Here is a 19,652-nt window from a genome sequence, read left to right on the forward strand (position 1 = left end):
ACTGTAGGTGAGTCTTATACTGTAATGGGTCCTATATCTTACTGTAGGTGAGTCTTATACTGTAATGGGTCCTATATCTTACTGTAGGTGAGTCTTACACTGTAGTGCGTCCTCCCTCTTCCCGTAGGTCAGGCTAAGGCTAAGTTCACATTTCCGCTAAAATCTATCAGTCACAATCCGCTGCAATTGTAAACAGCGGAATCCGTTTAGCGGATTCCGCTGCTCCCATAGACTTGCATGAGCAGCGGATTGTGACTGATGATGCTGCGTTGCACCCTCCGCCCGACTGATCAGTCGTGGAACGACTGACCGCCGGGCGGGAGGAACGCAGCATGTAACGTTTTTTGAGCAGCGAGATCCGTCGGATTTCGCTGCGCATGCTCTCTGGCTCCCTGCACACGTCACCAGCTTTGGTTGGTTACCCGATATTTACCCTGGTTACGGTGCAAGGAGCCAGCGCTAAGCGGTGTAGGCCCGTAACCAAGGTAAATATCGGGTAACCAAGGTAAACATCGGGTGCTTTGCTGTTACCCGATATTTAGGCTGGTTACGTGTGCAGGGAGGCCGACACTTCCCCGCTCGGCCCCGCCCCCTCCCGCACTCCGCACATGTATGTACACACACACACACACACACACCTGTCCCCAGCCATGCAGACAAGCACTGACACCCTCGTCTGGCCCCGCCCCCTGCTCGGCTCCGCCCCCTCCCGCACTTTGCATGTGCACACACATACATACATACATACATGCACATACACACACTCACTCACTCACAGATACACTCACCTGTCCCCAGCCATGCAGACCGCAGCACTTCCACTGACATCCTCAGCGCCTGGCCCCGCCCCCCGCTCGGCTCCGCCCCCTCCCGCACTTTGCATGTGCACACACATACATACATACATACATACATGCACATACACACACTCACTCACTCACAGATACACTCACCTGTCCCCAGCCATGCAGACCGCAGCACTTCCACTGACATCCTCAGCGCCTGGCCCCGCCCCCCGCTCGGCTCTGCCCCAGAACTCCGCCCCCCGCACACAACGGAATCCGACAAAGAATTCTGTTCTTTGTCATCCGTTGTACAGCGTTGAACAGCGCATCAGTCACATGCGTCAAGCGACGCATGTGACTGATACAAATCAACGGAAATGTGAACTTAGCCTAACACTGTAGTGGGTCCTATATCTTACTGTAGGTGAGTCTTACACTGTAGTGGGTCCTATATCTTACTGTAGGTGACTCTTACACTGTAATGGGTCCTATATCTTACTGTAGGTGAGTCTTACACTGTAGTGGGTCCTATATCTTACTGTAGGTGAGTCTTACACTGTAGTGGGTCCTATATCTTACTGTAGGTGAGTCTTACACTGTAGTGGGTCCTATATCTTACTGTAGGTGAGTCTTACACTGTAGTGGGTCCTATATCTTACTGTAGGTGAGTCTTACACTGTAGTGGATCCTATATCTTACTGTAGGTGAGTCTTACACTGTAATGGGTCCTATATCTTACTGTAGGTGAGTCTTACACTGTAGTGGGTCCTATATCTTACTGTAGGTGAGTCTTACACTGTACTGGGTCCTATATCTTACTGTAGGTGAGTCTTACACTGTAGTGGGTCCTATATCTTACTGTAGGTGAGTCTTACACTGTAATGGGTCCTATATTTTACTGTAGGTGAGTCTTACACTGTAGTGGGTCCTATATCTTACTGTAGGTGAGTCTTACACTGTAGTGGGTCCTATATCTTACTGTAGGTGAGTCTTACACTGTAATGGGTCCTATATCTTACTGTAGGTGAGTCTTACACTGTAGTGGGTCCTCCCTCTTCCCGTAGGTCAGGCTAACACTGTAATGGGTCCTATATCTTACTGTAGGTGAGTCTTACACTGTAGTGGGTCCTATATCTTACTGTAGGTGAGTCTTACACTGTAGTGGGTCCTATATCTTACTGTAGGTGAGTCTTACACTGTAGTGGGTCCTATATCTTACTGTAGGTGAGTCTTATACTGTAATGGGTCCTATATCTTACTGTAGGTGAGTCTTACACTGTAGTGGGTCCTATATCTTACTGTAGGTGAGTCTTATACTGTAATGGGTCCTATATCTTACTGTAGGTGATTCTTACACTGTAGTGGGTCCTATATCTTACTGTAGGTGAGTCTTACACTGTAGTGGGTCCTATATCTTACTGTAGGTGAGTCTTACACTGTAATGGGTCCTATATCTTACTGTAGGTGAGTCTTACACTGTAATGGGTCCTATATCTTACTGTAGGTGAGTCTTACACTGTAGTGGGTCCTATATCTTACCGTAGGTGAGTCTTACACTGTAGTGGGTCCTCCCTCTTCCCGTAGGTCAGGCTCACACTGTAATGGGTCCTATATCTTACTGTAGGTGAGTCTTACACTGTAGTGGGTCCTATATCTTACTGTAGGTGAGTCTTACACTGTAGTGGGTCCTATATCTTACTGTAGGTGAGTCTTACACTGTAGTGGGTCCTATATCTTACTGTAGGTGAGTCTTACACTGTAGTGGGTCCTATATCTTACCGTAGGTGAGTCTTACACTGTAGTGGGTCCTATATCTTACTGTAGGTGAGTCTTATACTGTAATGGGTCCTATATCTTACTGTAGGTGAGTCTTACACTGTAGTGGGTCCTATATCTTACTGTAGGTGAGTCTTATACTGTAATGGGTCCTATATCTTACTGTAGGTGATTCTTACACTGTAGTGGGTCCTATATCTTACTGTAGGTGAGTCTTACACTGTAGTGGGTCCTATATCTTACCGTAGGTGAGTCTTAAACTGTAGTGGGTCCTCCCTCTTCCCGTAGGTCAGGCTAACACTGTAATGGGTCCTATATCTTACTGTAGGTGAGTCTTACACTGTAGTGGGTCCTATATCTTACCGTAGGTGAGTCTTACACTGTAGTGGGTCCTCCCTCTTCCCGTAGGTCAGGCTAACACTGTAATGGGTCCTATATCTTACTGTAGGTGAGTCTTACACTGTAGTGGGTCCTATATCTTACTGTAGGTGAGTCTTACACTGTAGTGGGTCCTATATCTTACTGTAGGTGAGTCTTACACTGTAGTGGGTCCTATATCTTACTGTAGGTGAGTCTTACACTGTAGTGGGTCCTATATCTTACTGTAGGTGAGTCTTACACTGTAGTGGGTCCTATATCTTACCGTAGGTGAGTCTTACACTGTAGTGGGTCCTATATCTTACTGTAGGTGAGTCTTACACTGTAGTGAGTCCTATATCTTACCGTAGGTGAGTCTTACACTGTAGTGGGTCCTATATCTTACTGTAGGTGAGTCTTACACTGTAATGGGTCCTATATCTTACTGTAGGTGAGTCTTACACTGTAATGGATCCTATATCTTACTGTAGGTGAGTCTTACACTGTAGTGAGTCCTATATCTTACCGTAGGTGAGTCTTACACTGTAGTGGGTCCTATATCTTACTGTAGGTGAGTCTTACACTGTAATGGGTCCTATATCTTACTGTAGGTGAGTCTTACACTGTAATGGATCCTATATCTTACTGTAGGTGAGTCTTACACTGTAGTGGGTCCTATATCTTACCGTAGGTGAGTCTTACACTGTAGTGGGTCCTATATCTTACTGTAGGTGAGTCTTACACTGTAGTGAGTCCTATATCTTACCGTAGGTGAGTCTTACACTGTAGTGGGTCCTATATCTTACTGTAGGTGAGTCTTACACTGTAATGGGTCCTATATCTTACTGTAGGTGAGTCTTACACTGTAGTGGGTCCTATATCTTACTGTAGGTGAGTCTTACACTGTAATGGGTCCTATATCTTACTGTAGGTGAGTCTTACACTGTAATGGGTCCTATATCTTACTGTAGGTGAGTCTTACACTGTAGTGGGTCCTATAGCTTACTGTAGGTGAGTCTTACACTGTAGTGGGTCCTATATCTTACTGTAGGTGAGTCTTACACTGTAATGGGTCCTATATCTTACTGTAGGTGAGTCTTACACTGTAATGGGTCCTATATCTTACTGTAGGTGAGTCTTACACTGTAGTGGGTCCTATATCTTACCGTAGGTGAGTCTTACACTGTAGTGGGTCCTCCCTCTTCCCGTAGGTCAGGCTAACACTGTAATGGGTCCTATATCTTACTGTAGGTGAGTCTTACACTGTAGTGGGTCCTATATCTTACTGTAGGTGAGTCTTACACTGTAGTGGGTCCTATATCTTACTGTAGGTGAGTCTTACACTGTAGTGGGTCCTATATCTTACTGTAGGTGAGTCTTACACTGTAGTGGGTCCTATATCTTACTGTAGGTGAGTCTTACACTGTAGTGGGTCCTATATCTTACCGTGGGTGAGTCTTACACTGTAGTGGGTCCTATATCTTACTGTAGGTGAGTCTTATACTGTAATGGGTCCTATATCTTACTGTAGGTGAGTCTTACACTGTAGTGGGTCCTATATCTTACTGTAGGTGAGTCTTATACTGTAATGGGTCCTATATCTTACTGTAGGTGATTCTTACACTGTAATGGGTCCTATATCTTACTGTAGGTGAGTCTTACACTGTAGTGGGTCCTATATCTTACCGTAGGTGAGTCTTACACTGTAGTGGGTCCTCCCTCTTCCCGTAGGTCAGGCTAACACTGTAATGGGTCCTATATCTTACTGTAGGTGAGTCTTACACTGTAGTGGGTCCTATATCTTACTGTAGGTGAGTCTTACACTGTAGTGGGTCCTATATCTTACTGTAGGTGAGTCTTACACTGTAGTGGGTCCTATATCTTACTGTAGGTGAGTCTTACACTGTAGTGGGTCCTATATCTTACTGTAGGTGAGTCTTACACTGTAGTGGGTCCTATATCTTACCGTAGGTGAGTCTTACACTGTAGTGGGTCCTATATCTTACTGTAGGTGAGTCTTACACTGTAATGGGTCCTATATCTTACTGTAGGTGAGTCTTACACTGTAATGGGTCCTATATCTTACTGTAGGTGAGTCTTACACTGTAGTGGGTCCTATATCTTACTGTAGGTGAGTCTTACACTGTAGTGGGTCCTATATCTTACTGTAGGTGAGTCTTACACTGTAGTGGGTCCTATATCTTACTGTAGGTGAGTCTTACACTGTAATGGGTCCTATATCTTACTGTAGGTGAGTCTTACACTGTAGTGGGTCCTATATCTTACTGTAGGTGAGTCTTACACTGTAATGGGTCCTATATCTTACTGTAGGTGAGTCTTACACTGTAATGGGTCCTATATCTTACTGTAGGTGAGTCTTACACTGTAGTGGGTCCTATATCTTACTGTAGGTGAGTCTTACACTGTAATGGGTCCTATATCTTACTGTAGGTGAGTCTTACACTGTAGTGGGTCCTATATCTTACTGTAGGTGAGTCTTACACTGTAATGGGTCCTATATCTTACTGTAGGTGAGTCTTACACTGTAATGGGTCCTATATCTTACTGTAGGTGAGTCTTACACTGTAGTGGGTCCTATATCTTACTGTAGGTGAGTCTTACACTGTAGTGGGTCCTATATCTTACTGTAGGTGAGTCTTACACTGTAGTGGGTCCTATATCTTACTGTAGGTGAGTCTTACACTGTAATGGGTCCTATATCTTACTGTAGGTGAGTCTTACACTGTAGTGGGTCCTATATCTTACTGTAGGTGAGTCTTACACTGTAATGGGTCCTATATCTTACTGTAGGTGAGTCTTACACTGTAATGGGTCCTATATCTTACTGTAGGTGAGTCTTACACTGTAGTGGGTCCTATATCTTACTGTAGGTGAGTCTTACACTGTAGTGGGTCCTATATCTTACTGTAGGTGAGTCTTACACTGTAGTGGGTCCTATATCTTACTGTAGGTGAGTCTTACACTGTAGTGGGTCCTATATCTTACTGTAGGTGAGTCTTACACTGTAGTGGGTCCTATATCTTACTGTAGGTGAGTCTTACACTGTAGTGGGTCCTATATCTTACTGTAGGTGAGTCTTACACTGTAGTGGGTCCTATATCTTACCGTAGGTGAGTCTTACACTGTAGTGGGTCCTATATCTTACTGTAGGTGAGTCTTACACTGTAATGGGTCCTATATCTTACTGTAGGTGAGTCTTACACTGTAATGGGTCCTATATCTTACTGTAGGTGAGTCTTACACTGTAGTGGGTCCTATATCTTACTGTAGGTGAGTCTTACACTGTAGTGGGTCCTATATCTTACTGTAGGTGAGTCTTACACTGTAGTGGGTCCTATATCTTACTGTAGGTGAGTCTTACACTGTAATGGGTCCTATATCTTACTGTAGGTGAGTCTTACACTGTAGTGGGTCCTATATCTTACTGTAGGTGAGTCTTACACTGTAATGGGTCCTATATCTTACTGTAGGTGAGTCTTACACTGTAATGGGTCCTATATCTTACTGTAGGTGAGTCTTACACTGTAGTGGGTCCTATATCTTACTGTAGGTGAGTCTTACACTGTAATGGGTCCTATATCTTACTGTAGGTGAGTCTTACACTGTAGTGGGTCCTATATCTTACTGTAGGTGAGTCTTACACTGTAATGGGTCCTATATCTTACTGTAGGTGAGTCTTACACTGTAATGGGTCCTATATCTTACTGTAGGTGAGTCTTACACTGTAGTGGGTCCTATATCTTACTGTAGGTGAGTCTTACACTGTAGTGGGTCCTATATCTTACTGTAGGTGAGTCTTACACTGTAGTGGGTCCTATATCTTACTGTAGGTGAGTCTTACACTGTAATGGGTCCTATATCTTACTGTAGGTGAGTCTTACACTGTAGTGGGTCCTATATCTTACCGTAGGTGAGTCTTACACTGTAGTGGGTCCTATATCTTACTGTAGGTGAGTCTTACACTGTAATGGGTCCTATATCTTACTGTAGGTGAGTCTTACACTGTAATGGGTCCTATATCTTACTGTAGGTGAGTCTTACACTGTAGTGGGTCCTATATCTTACCGTAGGTGAGTCTTACACTGTAGTGGGTCCTATATCTTACTGTAGGTGAGTCTTACACTGTAATGGGTCCTATATCTTACTGTAGGTGAGTCTTACACTGTAATGGGTCCTATATCTTACTGTAGGTGAGTCTTACACTGTAGTGGGTCCTATATCTTACCGTAGGTGAGTCTTACACTGTAGTGGGTCCTATATCTTACTGTAGGTGAGTCTTACACTGTAATGGGTCCTATATCTTACTGTAGGTGAGTCTTACACTGTAATGGGTCCTATATCTTACTGTAGGTGAGTCTTACACTGTAGTGGGTCCTATATCTTACCGTAGGTGAGTCTTACACTGTAGTGGGTCCTATATCTTACTGTAGGTGAGTCTTACACTGTAATGGGTCCTATATCTTACTGTAGGTGAGTCTTACACTGTAATGGGTCCTATATCTTACTGTAGGTGAGTCTTACACTGTAGTGGGTCCTATATCTTACCGTAGGTGAGTCTTACACTGTAGTGGGTCCTATATCTTACTGTAGGTGAGTCTTACACTGTAATGGGTCCTATATCTTACTGTAGGTGAGTCTTACACTGTAGTGGGTCCTATATCTTACTGTAGGTGAGTCTTACACTGTAATGGGTCCTATATCTTACTGTAGGTGAGTCTTACACTGTAGTGGGTCCTCCCTCTTCCTGTAGGTCAGGAATACATTGTAATGGGTCATCCCTATTCCTAGAGATCAGGGTCACATTAAAATGGTTCTTCCCTCCTCCCATAGTTCAGGTTTACATTGTAATCGGTCCCCCCTCTGTTATTAGGTCATTGCTACATTATAATGGTTCCCCCCACTTTTACCACATGTCAGGGTAATAGTGTAACGAGTCCTCCGTCTTTCCGCAGGTCATTTTCACTCCTGTTATCATTGCTCAGGTTTGCAATGTAGTTGCTCCCCCTTTCCGCAAAGGTCAGTGTCACACTGAAATGGGTCTTCCTCTTCCCTTCATGGTCACAATGTAATCGGTCCCCCTCTTACCATAGGTCAGTGTCACACTGAAATGAATCCCCCTCTTACCATAGGCCAGTGTCACACTGAAATGAATCCCCCCTCTTCTTTTAGGTCAGGGTCACAGTGTAATGAGTCCCCCATTTTCCCGTAAGTCAGGATCACAGTGTAATGGGTCTTCCTATAGGTTAGTGCATCTTGCTATTTATATATAAAAAAATATAGGTTTTGCATTTCCTCTTAACTTTTGTGTTTATATTTTATTTTCTCTTTGCCAGGTGGTTACTAAGAGAACCTTATGTTGATCCGAGCAGACTGAGTATATTTGGAAAGGTAACTCATCAAATATCACCTAATCTTCCATACTGGGTTGGTATGATCCCTACTTTAGGGGTTCTGATTGTAGTTTCCAGCTTTCAAGGGTTCTGGCTGTATGATCCCCACTGTAGAGGTGCTGGCTGCTGGTTCCCCGCTATAGATGGTCTGGCTGCTGGTTCCCCACTATAGATGGTCTGGCTGCTGGTTCCCCACTATAGATGGTCTGGCTGCTGGTTCCCCACTATAGATGGTCTGGCTGCTGGTTCTCCGCTATAGATGGTCTGACTGCTGGTTCTCCACTATAGATGGTCTGGCTGCTGGTTCTCCACTATAGATGGTCTGGCTGCTGGTTCTCCACTATAGATGGTCTGGCTGCTGGTTCTCCGCTATAGATGGTCTGGCTGCTGGTTCTCCACTATAGATGGTCTGGCTGCTGGTTCTCCACTATAGATGGTCTGGCTGCTGGTTCTCCGCTATAGATGGTCTGGCTGCTGGTTCTCCACTATAGATGGTCTGGCTGCTGGTTCTCCGCTATAGATGGTCTGGCTGCTGGTTCTCCGCTATAGATGGTCTGGCTGCTGGTTCTCCCCTATAGATGGTCTGGCTGCTGGTTCTCCACTATAGATGGTCTGGCTGCTGGTTCTCCACTATAGATGGTCTGGCTGCTGGTTCTCCACTATAGATGGTCTGGCTGCTGGTTCCCCACTATAGATGGTCTGGCTGCTGGTTCCCCACTATAGATGGTCTGGCTGCTGGTTCTCCACTATAGATGGTCTGGCTGCTGGTTCTCCGCTATAGATGGTCTGGCTGCTGGTTCTCCACTATAGATGGTCTGGCTGCTGGTTCCCCACTATAGATGGTCTGGCTGCTGGTTCCCCACTATAGATGGTCTGGCTGCTGGTTCTCCACTATAGATGGTCTGGCTGCTGGTTCCCCACTATAGATGGTCTGGCTGCTGGTTCTCCACTATAGATGGTCTGGCTGCTGGTTCTCCACTATAGATGGTCTGGCTGCTGGTTCCCCACTATAGATGGTCTGGCTGTATGATCCCCACTGTAGAGGTGCTGGCTGCTGGTTCTCCACTATAGATGGTCTGGCTGCTGGTTCTCCACTATAGATGGTCTGGCTGCTGGTTCCCCACTATAGATGGTCTGGCTGCTGGTTCCCCACTATAGATGGTCTGGCTGCTGGTTCTCCACTATAGATGGTCTGGCTGCTGGTTCCCCACTATAGATGGTCTGGCTGTATGATCCCCACTGTAGAGGTGCTGGCTGCTGGTTCTCCACTATAGATGGTCTGGCTGCTGGTTCTCCACTATAGATGGTCTGGCTGCTGGTTCCCCACTATAGATGGTCTGGCTGCTGGTTCCCCACTATAGATGGTCTGGCTGCTGGTTCTCCACTATAGATGGTCTGGCTGCTGGTTCCCCACTATAGATGGTCTGGCTGTATGATCCCCACTATAGATGGTCTGGCTGCTGGTTCTCCACTGTAGAGGTGCTGGCTGCTGGTTCTCCGCTATAGATGGTCTGGCTGCTGGTTCTCCACTATAGATGGTCTGGCTGCTGGTTCCCCACTATAGATGGTCTGGCTGCTGGTTCCCCACTATAGATGGTCTGGCTGCTGGTTCTCCACTATAGATGGTCTGGCTGCTGGTTCTCCACTATAGATGGTCTGGCTGCTGGTTCTCCCCTATAGATGGTCTGGCTGCTGGTTCTCCACTATAGATGGTCTGGCTGCTGGTTCTCCACTATAGATGGTCTGGCTGCTGGTTCTCCGCTATAGATGGTCTGGCTGCTGGTTCTCCACTATAGATGGTCTGGCTGCTGGTTCTCCACTATAGATGGTCTGGCTGCTGGTTCCCCGCTATAGATGGTCTGGCTGCTGGTTCCCCACTATAGATGGTCTGGCTGCTGGTTCCCCACTATAGATGGTCTGGCTGCTGGTTCTCCACTATAGATGGTCTGGCTGCTGGTTCTCCACTATAGATGGTCTGGCTGCTGGTTCCCCACTATAGATGGTCTGGCTGTATGATCCCCACTGTAGAGGTGCTGGCTGCTGGTTCTCCGCTATAGATGGTCTGGCTGCTGGTTCTCCACTATAGATGGTCTGGCTGCTGGTTCTCCACTATAGATGGTCTGGCTGCTGGTTCTCCGCTATAGATGGTCTGGCTGCTGGTTCTCCGCTATAGATGGTCTGGCTGCTGGTTCTCCACTATAGATGGTCTGGCTGCTGGTTCTCCGCTATAGATGGTCTGGCTGCTGGTTCTCCACTATAGATGGTCTGGCTGCTGGTTCTCCGCTATAGATGGTCTGGCTGCTGGTTCTCCACTATAGATGGTCTGGCTGCTGGTTCTCCACTATAGATGGTCTGGCTGCTGGTTCTCCACTATAGATGGTCTGGCTGCTGGTTCCCCACTATAGATGGTCTGGCTGCTGGTTCCCCACTATAGATGGTCTGGCTGCTGGTTCCCCGCTATAGATGGTCTGGCTGCTGGTTCCCCACTATAGATGGTCTGGCTGCTGGTTCTCCACTATAGATGGTCTGGCTGCTGGTTCTCCACTATAGATGGTCTGGCTGTATGATCCCCACTGTAGAGGTGCTGGCTGCTGGTTCTCCACTATAGATGGTCTGGCTGCTCGTTCTCCACTATAGATGGTCTGGCTGCTGGTTCTCCACTATAGATGGTCTGGCTGCTGGTTCTCCACTATAGATGGTCTGGCTGCTGGTTCTCCACTATAGATGGTCTGGCTGCTGGTTCTCCACTATAGATGGTCTGGCTGCTGGTTCTCCACTATAGATGGTCTGGCTGCTGGTTCTCCACTATAGATGGTCTGGCTGCTGGTTCTCCACTATAGATGGTCTGGCTGCTGGTTCTCCACTATAGATGGTCTGGCTGCTGGTTCTCCACTATAGATGGTCTGGCTGCTGGTTCTCCACTATAGATGGTCTGGCTGCTGGTTCTCCGCTATAGATGGTCTGGCTGCTGGTTCTCCACTATAGATGGTCTGGCTGCTGGTTCCCCACTATAGATGGTCTGGCTGCTGGTTCTCCACTATAGATGGTCTGGCTGCTGGTTCTCCGCTATAGATGGTCTGGCTGCTGGTTCTCCGCTATAGATGGTCTGGCTGCTGGTTCTCCACTATAGATGGTCTGGCTGCTGGTTCTCCACTATAGATGGTCTGGCTGCTGGTTCTCCACTATAGATGGTCTGGCTGCTGGTTCTCCGCTATAGATGGTCTGGCTGCTGGTTCTCCGCTATAGATGGTCTGGCTGCTGGTTCTCCGCTATAGATGGTCTGGCTGCTGGTTCTCCGCTATAGATGGTCTGGCTGCTGGTTCTCCGCTATAGATGGTCTGGCTGCTGGTTCTCCGCTATAGATGGTCTGGCTGCTGGTTCTCCACTATAGATGGTCTGGCTGCTGGTTCTCCACTATAGATGGTCTGGCTGCTGGTTCTCCACTATAGATGGTCTCGCTGCTGGTTCCCCACTATAGATGGTCTGGCTGCTGGTTCTCCGCTATAGATGGTCTGGCTGCTGGTTCTCCACTATAGATGGTCTGGCTGCTGGTTCTCCACTATAGATGGTCTCGCTGCTGGTTCCCCACTATAGATGGTCTGGCTGCTGGTTCTCCACTATAGATGGTCTGGCTGCTGGTTCTCCACTATAGATGGTCTGGCTGCTGGTTCTCCACTATAGATGGTCTGGCTGCTGGTTCTCCACTATAGATGGTCTGGCTGCTGGTTCTCCACTATAGATGGTCTGGCTGCTGGTTCTCCGCTATAGATGGTCTGGCTGCTGGTTCTCCACTATAGATGGTCTGGCTGCTGGTTCTCCGCTATAGATGGTCTGGCTGCTGGTTCCCCACTATAGATGGTCTGGCTGCTGGTTCTCCACTATAGATGGTCTGGCTGCTGGTTCTCCACTATAGATGGTCTGGCTGCTGGTTCTCCACTATAGATGGTCTGGCTGCTGGTTCTCCACTATAGATGGTCTGGCTGCTGGTTCTCCACTATAGATGGTCTGGCTGCTGGTTCTCCGCTATAGATGGTCTGGCTGCTGGTTCTCCGCTATAGATGGTCTGGCTGCTGGTTCTCCGCTATAGATGGTCTGGCTGCTGGTTCCCCACTATAGATGGTCTGGCTGCTGGTTCTCCGCTATAGATGGTCTGGCTGCTGGTTCTCCACTATAGATGGTCTGGCTGCTGGTTCTCCACTATAGATGGTCTGGCTGCTGGTTCTCCGCTATAGATGGTCTGGCTGCTGGTTCTCCACTATAGATGGTCTGGCTGCTGGTTCTCCACTATAGATGGTCTCGCTGCTGGTTCCCCACTATAGATGGTCTGGCTGCTGGTTCTCCGCTATAGATGGTCTGGCTGCTGGTTCTCCACTATAGATGGTCTGGCTGCTGGTTCTCCGCTATAGATGGTCTGGCTGCTGGTTCTCCACTATAGATGGTCTGGCTGCTGGTTCCCCGCTATAGATGGTCTGGCTGCTGGTTCTCCACTATAGATGGTCTGGCTGCTGGTTCTCCGCTATAGATGGTCTGGCTGCTGGTTCTCCGCTATAGATGGTCTGGCTGCTGGTTCTCCGCTATAGATGGTCTGGCTGCTGGTTCCCCACTATAGATGGTCTGGCTGCTGGTTCTCCGCTATAGATGGTCTGGCTGCTGGTTCTCCACTATAGATGGTCTGGCTGCTGGTTCTCCGCTATAGATGGTCTGGCTGCTGGTTCTCCACTATAGATGGTCTGGCTGCTGGTTCCCCGCTATAGATGGTCTGGCTGCTGGTTCCCCGCTATAGATGGTCTGGCTGCTGGTTCTCCGCTATAGATGGTCTGGCTGCTGGTTCTCCGCTATAGATGGTCTGGCTGCTGGTTCCCCACTATAGATGGTCTGGCTGCTGGTTCTCCGCTATAGATGGTCTGGCTGCTGGTTCTCCACTATAGATGGTCTGGCTGCTGGTTCCCCACTATAGATGGTCTGGCTGCTGGTTCTCCACTATAGATGGTCTGGCTGCTGGTTCCCCACTATAGATGGTCTGGCTGCTGGTTCTCCGCTATAGATGGTCTGGCTGCTGGTTCTCCGCTATAGATGGTCTGGCTGCTGGTTCTCCGCTATAGATGGTCTGGCTGCTGGTTCTCCACTATAGATGGTCTGGCTGCTGGTTCTCCGCTATAGATGGTCTGGCTGCTGGTTCCCCACTATAGATGGTCTGGCTGCTGGTTCTCCGCTATAGATGGTCTGGCTGCTGGTTCCCCGCTATAGATGGTCTGGCTGCTGGTTCTCCGCTATAGATGGTCTGGCTGCTGGTTCTCCACTATAGATGGTCTGGCTGCTGGTTCTCCGCTATAGATGGTCTGGCTGCTGGTTCTCCACTATAGATGGTCTGGCTGCTGGTTCCCCGCTATAGATGGTCTGGCTGCTGGTTCTCCGCTATAGATGGTCTGGCTGCTGGTTCTCCGCTATAGATGGTCTGGCTGCTGGTTCTCCACTATAGATGGTCTGGCTGCTGGTTCCCCGCTATAGATGGTCTGGCTGCTGGTTCCCCGCTATAGATGGTCTGGCTGCTGGTTCCTCACTGTTGAAACCAGAAGAAATGATCCAGCTTCCAGATTTTCTCTTTATGATAAAATTCACCTTTATTGGTAATTTCTTTAAAGTCAACCAAGAAAATATTGCATGATCCATGAGTAATGTAGCAAAAAAAAAACCAGTGAACCATACCGTAAGCCCACCGCAGGGAACACTATACTGAATGCTGACAGTTTCCACCCAGAACATACAATAAATCTATCCTGGTGGAGAATTTACATGTGATAAAAGGAATTGCAGTATTCTTGAATCAAGAGTCAAAAATCATTAAAAATCATTTAATACAAAGAAATGCTCCCTCCTGGTCACTTCATAGAGCTAAGAAAATCATTGATACTAAACAGGGATGTGCTGATTAGGAGTAATAACCAAGTGAAAACCAAGCAGGGGTTAATTATCCCGACCTCGGAGCTCACGCTCACTGGTTCATTTCAATATTTTTCATAAATAGTCGGGGAGACTGTGCAGGTTCTGAGGGAGCGCCCCATAACTCACCGTAGTCTCCGCGACTGTGCAGGTTCTGAGGGAGCACCCCATAACTCACCGTAGTCTCCGCGACTGTGCAGGTTCTGAGGGAGCACCCCATAACTCACCGTAGTCTCCGCGACTGTGCAGGTTCTGAGGGAGCACCCCATAACTCACCGTAGTCTCCGCGACTGTGCAGGTTCTGAGGGAGCGCCCCATAACTCACCGTAGTCTCCGCGACTGTGCAGGTTCTGAGGGAGCACCCCATAACTCTCCGTAGTCTCCGCGACTGTGCAGGTTCTGAGGGAGCACCCCATAACTCACCGTAGTCTCCCCGACTGTGCAGGTTCTGAGGGAGCACCCTATAACTCACCGTAGTCTCCGCGACTGTGCAGGTTCTGAGGGAGCGCCCCATAACTCACCGTAGTCTCCGCGACTGTGCAGGTTCTGAGGGAGCACCCCATAACTCACCGTAGTCTCCGCGACTGTGCAGGTTCTGAGGGAGCACCCCATAACTCACCGTAGTCTCCGCGACTGTGCAGGTTCTGAGGGAGCACCCCATAACTCACCGTAGTCTCCGCGACTGTGCAGGTTCTGAGGGAGCACCCCATAACTCACCGTAGTCTCCGCGACTGTGCAGGTTCTGAGGGAGCACCCCATAACTCACCATAGTCTCCGACTGTGCAGGTTCTGAGGGAGCGCCCCATAACTCACCGTAGTCTCCGCGACTGTGCAGGTTCTGACGGAGCACCCCATAACTCACCGTAGTCTCCGCGACTGTGCAGGTTCTGACGGAGCACCCCATAACTCACCGACTCTGGGACAATCCTGATCTCCCAGCGTATTGAGAAATGATAGAAAAGTGTAATAATTGCACAGGGTTAAACACGGGGGTCCGTTATTAGTGCGGGGTCTCCTGCAGAATCGCACCGTGTCGCTGACCACACAAACACTTCTTCATCAGTGTAATAACAGTAAGAGATACAATGTCTCTAAAGTCTTGTAATTCTCCTCATGTCGTGGATGCTGCACTGAATGGAATCTGGAATATGCCGCATCCACGATTAGAAGGGTAAAATGTAGGATACGGGACATTTATAGATATCTCAGATAATCCGAATATTAATGTGTCCAATCCGCGGAGCATTTTATCAAGCTCCATAACCACAGCACAAATAGCCTCACAGTATGTGTGACTATGGATAGACACACCCGGGGATAGACACACTCGGGGGATAGACACACCCGGGGGATAGACACACCCGGGGGATAGACACACCCGGGGGATAGACACACTCGGGGGATAGACACACCCGGGGGATAGACACACCCGGGGGATAGACACACCCGGGGGATAGACACACTCGGGGGATAGACACACCCGGGGGATAGACACACCCGGGGGATAGACACACTCGGGGGATAGACACACCCGGGGGATAGACACACCCGGGGGATAGACACACCCGGGGGATAGACACACCCGGGGGATAGACACACTCGGGGGATAGACACACCCGGGGGATAGACACACCCGGGGGATAGACACACCCGGGGGATAGACACACCCGGGGGATAGACACACCCGGGGGATAGACACACTCGGGGGATAGACACACCCGGGGGATAGACACACCCGGGGGATAGACACACTCGGGGGATAGACACACCCGGGGGATAGACACACCCGGAGGATAGACACACTCGGGGGATAGACACACCCGGGGGATAGACACACCCGGGGGATAGACACACTCGGGGGATAGACACACCCGGGGGATAGACACACCCGGGGGATAGACACACCCGGGGGATAGACACACTCGGGGGATAGACACACCCGGGGGATAGACACACCCGGGGGATAGACACACTCGGGGGATAGACACACCCGGGGGATAGACACACCCGGGGGATAGACACACTCGGGGGATAGACACACCCGGGGGATAGACACACCCGGGGGATAGACACACCCGGGGATAGACACACCCGGGGGATAGACACACTCGGGGGATAGACACACCCGGAGGATAGACACACCCGGGGGATAGACACACCCGGGGGATAGACACACCCGGGGGATAGACACACCCGGGGGATAGACACACCCGGGGGATAGACACACCCAGGGGATAGACACACTCGGGGGATAGACACACTCGGAGGATAGACACACCCGGAGGATAGACACACCCGGGGGATAGACACACCCGGGGATAGACACACCCGGGGGATAGACACACCCGGGGGATAGACACACCCGGAGGATAGACACACTCGGGGGATAGACACACCCGGGGGATAGACACACCCGGGGGATAGACACACTCGGGGGATAGACACACTCGGGGGATAGACACACCCGGAGGATAGACACACCCGGGGGATAGACACACCCGGGGGATAGACACACCCGGGGGATAGACACACCCGGGGGATAGACACACTCGGGGGATAGACACACTCGGGGGATAGACACACCCGGGGATAGACACACCCGGGGGATAGACACACCCGGGGGATAGACACACCCGGGGGATAGACACACCCGGAGGATAGACACACCCGGGGGATAGACACACCCGGGGGATAGACACACCCGGGGGATAGACACACTCGGGGGATAGACACACTCGGGGGATAGACACACCCGGGGGATAGACACACCCGGGGGATAGACACACCCGAGGGATAGACACACCCGAGGGATAGACACACCCGAGGGATAGACACACCCGAGGGATAGACACACCCGGGGGATAGACACACCCGGGGGATAGACACACCCGGGGGATAGACACACCCGGGGGATAGACACACCCGGGGGATAGACACACCCGGGGGATAGACACACTCGGGGGATAGACACACTCGGGGGATAGACACACTCGGGGGATAGACACACTCGGGGGATAGACACACTCGGGGGATAGACACACTCGGGGGATAGACACACTCGGGGGATAGACACACCCGGAGGATAGACACACCCGGGGGATAGACACACCCGAGGGATAGAGAATCACGCCCAGACACAGGGAGGCAGAGTGGACTTTTATGCTGGGAACTGCGGCCCACAGGGTTTAATCATCAGAAATGAATTAATATTAGTGTTTCTAATTTCCTAACTAAGTTTTCATTATAATATCTATGACAAAATGGATAGAATGGATTTTTTTATGTTTTTTTCTGGTGTTTCTTGGTATGTTTTTTTTATGTTCTGAGATAATGCTCTGTAAAATAAATACAATTTCTTCACATTTTTCATAAGTCCACGAGTATATATATATGCAGTATGTGTGTGTGTGTGTATATATTATTATTATTTATTATTATAGTGCCATTTATTCCATGGCGCTTTACAAGTGAAAGAGGGTATACGTACAACAATCATTAACAGTACAAAACAGACTGGTATAGGAGGAGAGAGGACCCTGCCCGCGAGGGCTCAGAGTCTACAGAAGGAGAGAGGACCCTGCCCGCGAGGGCTCAGAGTCTACAGGAGGAGAGAGGACCCTGCCCGCGAGGGCTCAGAGTCTACAGAAGGAGAGAGGACCCTGCCCGCGAGGGCTCACAGTTTACAGGAGGAGAGAGGACCCTGTCCGCGAGGACTCAGTCTACAGGGAATGGGTGATGGTACAATAGGTGAGGACAGAGCTGGTTACGCAGTCGTCTACTGGACTGAGGGCTATTGTAGGTTGTAGGCTTTTTGAAAGAGGTCGGTCTTTAGGTTCCTCTTGAAGCTTTCCACGGTAGTGGATAGTCTGATATGCTGAGGTAGAGCGTTCCAGAGTATGGGGGATGCACGGGAGAAATCTTGTACGCGATTGTGGGAAGAGGAGATAAGAGAGGAGCAGAGAAGGAGATCTTGTGAGGATCTAAGGTTGCGTGCAGGTAGGTACCAGGAAACTAGGTCACAGATGTAGGGAGGAGACAGGTTGTGCATGGCTTTGTAAGTCATGGTTAGTGTTTTGAACTGCAGTCGTTGGGTGATGGGAAGCCAGTGAAGGGATTGGCAGAGTGGCGAGGCTGGGGAGTATTGAGGGGAGAGGTGGATTAAGCGGGCTGCAGAGTTTAGGATAGATTGGAGGGGTGCAAGAGTGTTGGAAGGGAGGCCACAGAGCAGGAGGTTGCAGTAGTCGAGGCGGGAGATGATGAGGGCATGCACTAATGTTTTTGCTGATTCTTGGTTAAGGAAAGCACGGATCCGGGAGATATTTTTGAGTTGTAATCGGCATGAGTTGAAGAGGCCTTGGATGTGTGGCTTGAAGGATAGAGCAGAGTCGAGGGTTACTCCAAGGCAACGAGCTTGTGAGACTGGGGAGAGTAAGCAACCATCAAGTTTGATGGAAAGGCTTGTTGGAGGAGATGAGTGAGGAGGACGAGGAAAGACAATGAGCTCTGTTTTGTCCATGTTAAGTTTTAGGAATCGCGCAGAGAAGAAGGATGAAATAGCAGACAGACATTGTGGGATTCTGGTTAGTAGAGAGGTAATGGATGGAGAACAGCAGGGGGCCAAGAACTGAGCCTTGGGGGACACCGATAGACAGGAGCGAGATGAGGAGGTGGTGTGAGAATGGGAGACGCTGAAAGTTCGGTCGGTTAGGTATGAGGAGATCCAAGATAGGGCCAAGTCTGTGATGCCCAGAGATGAGAGAATCTGTAGTAGGAGGGAATGGTGTACTGTGTCGAAGGCAGAGAACAGGTCCAGGAGGAGGAGGATAGAGTAGTGTAGAGGATAGATCCAGGAGGAGGAGGGCAGAGTAGTGTAGAAGGCAGAGGACAGGTCCAGGAGGAGGAGGATAGAGTAATGTAGAAGGCAGAGGACAGGTCTAGGAGGAGGAGGATAGAGTAGTGTAGAGGATAGATCCAGGAGGAGGAGGACAGAGTAGTGCAGAGGACAGGTCCAGGAGGAGGAGGATAGAGTAGTGTCGCTTGGATTTGGCGGTTGGTAGGTCATTGGTGACTTTAGTTAGGGCAGTTTCAGTGGAATGATGCGGTCGGAAGCCAGATTGTAGCTGGTCAAAGAGGGAGCAGGAGGAGAGGTATGAGGACAGGTCAAGATGGACGTACTGTTCTAGTAGTTTTGAGGCATAGGGTAGAAGGGATATGGGGCGATAGTTTGACACAGAGGATGGGTCAAGGGAGGGCTTTTTGAGGATGGGTGTAATAGAGGCATGTTTAAAGCATGAAGGGAATACACCAGTTGTTAGTGATAGGTTGAAGAGATGGGTTAGGGCTGGGATGAGGACTGCGGTGATGTTGGGGATGAGGTGCGATG

The 19,652-nt window shown here is 49.4% G+C and overlaps 1 protein-coding gene across 1 annotated transcript in view; it reads left to right on the top strand.

Annotated features, from left to right (window-relative positions):
* DPP10 (dipeptidyl peptidase like 10) overlaps positions 1 to 19,652 on the top strand; it is a 425,891-nt gene that overhangs the window by 356,065 nt on the left and 50,174 nt on the right. The window contains exon 20 of the mRNA XM_075318715.1: positions 8,273 to 8,327. Coding sequence (XP_075174830.1) covers positions 8,273 to 8,327 — 55 coding nt within the window. The remainder of the gene's footprint in view (positions 1 to 8,272; positions 8,328 to 19,652) is intronic.

This window comes from Anomaloglossus baeobatrachus, chromosome 7 (genome assembly GCF_048569485.1).
Source record: "Anomaloglossus baeobatrachus isolate aAnoBae1 chromosome 7, aAnoBae1.hap1, whole genome shotgun sequence".
In the NCBI taxonomy this organism is placed as follows: Eukaryota; Metazoa; Chordata; class Amphibia; order Anura; family Aromobatidae; genus Anomaloglossus; species Anomaloglossus baeobatrachus.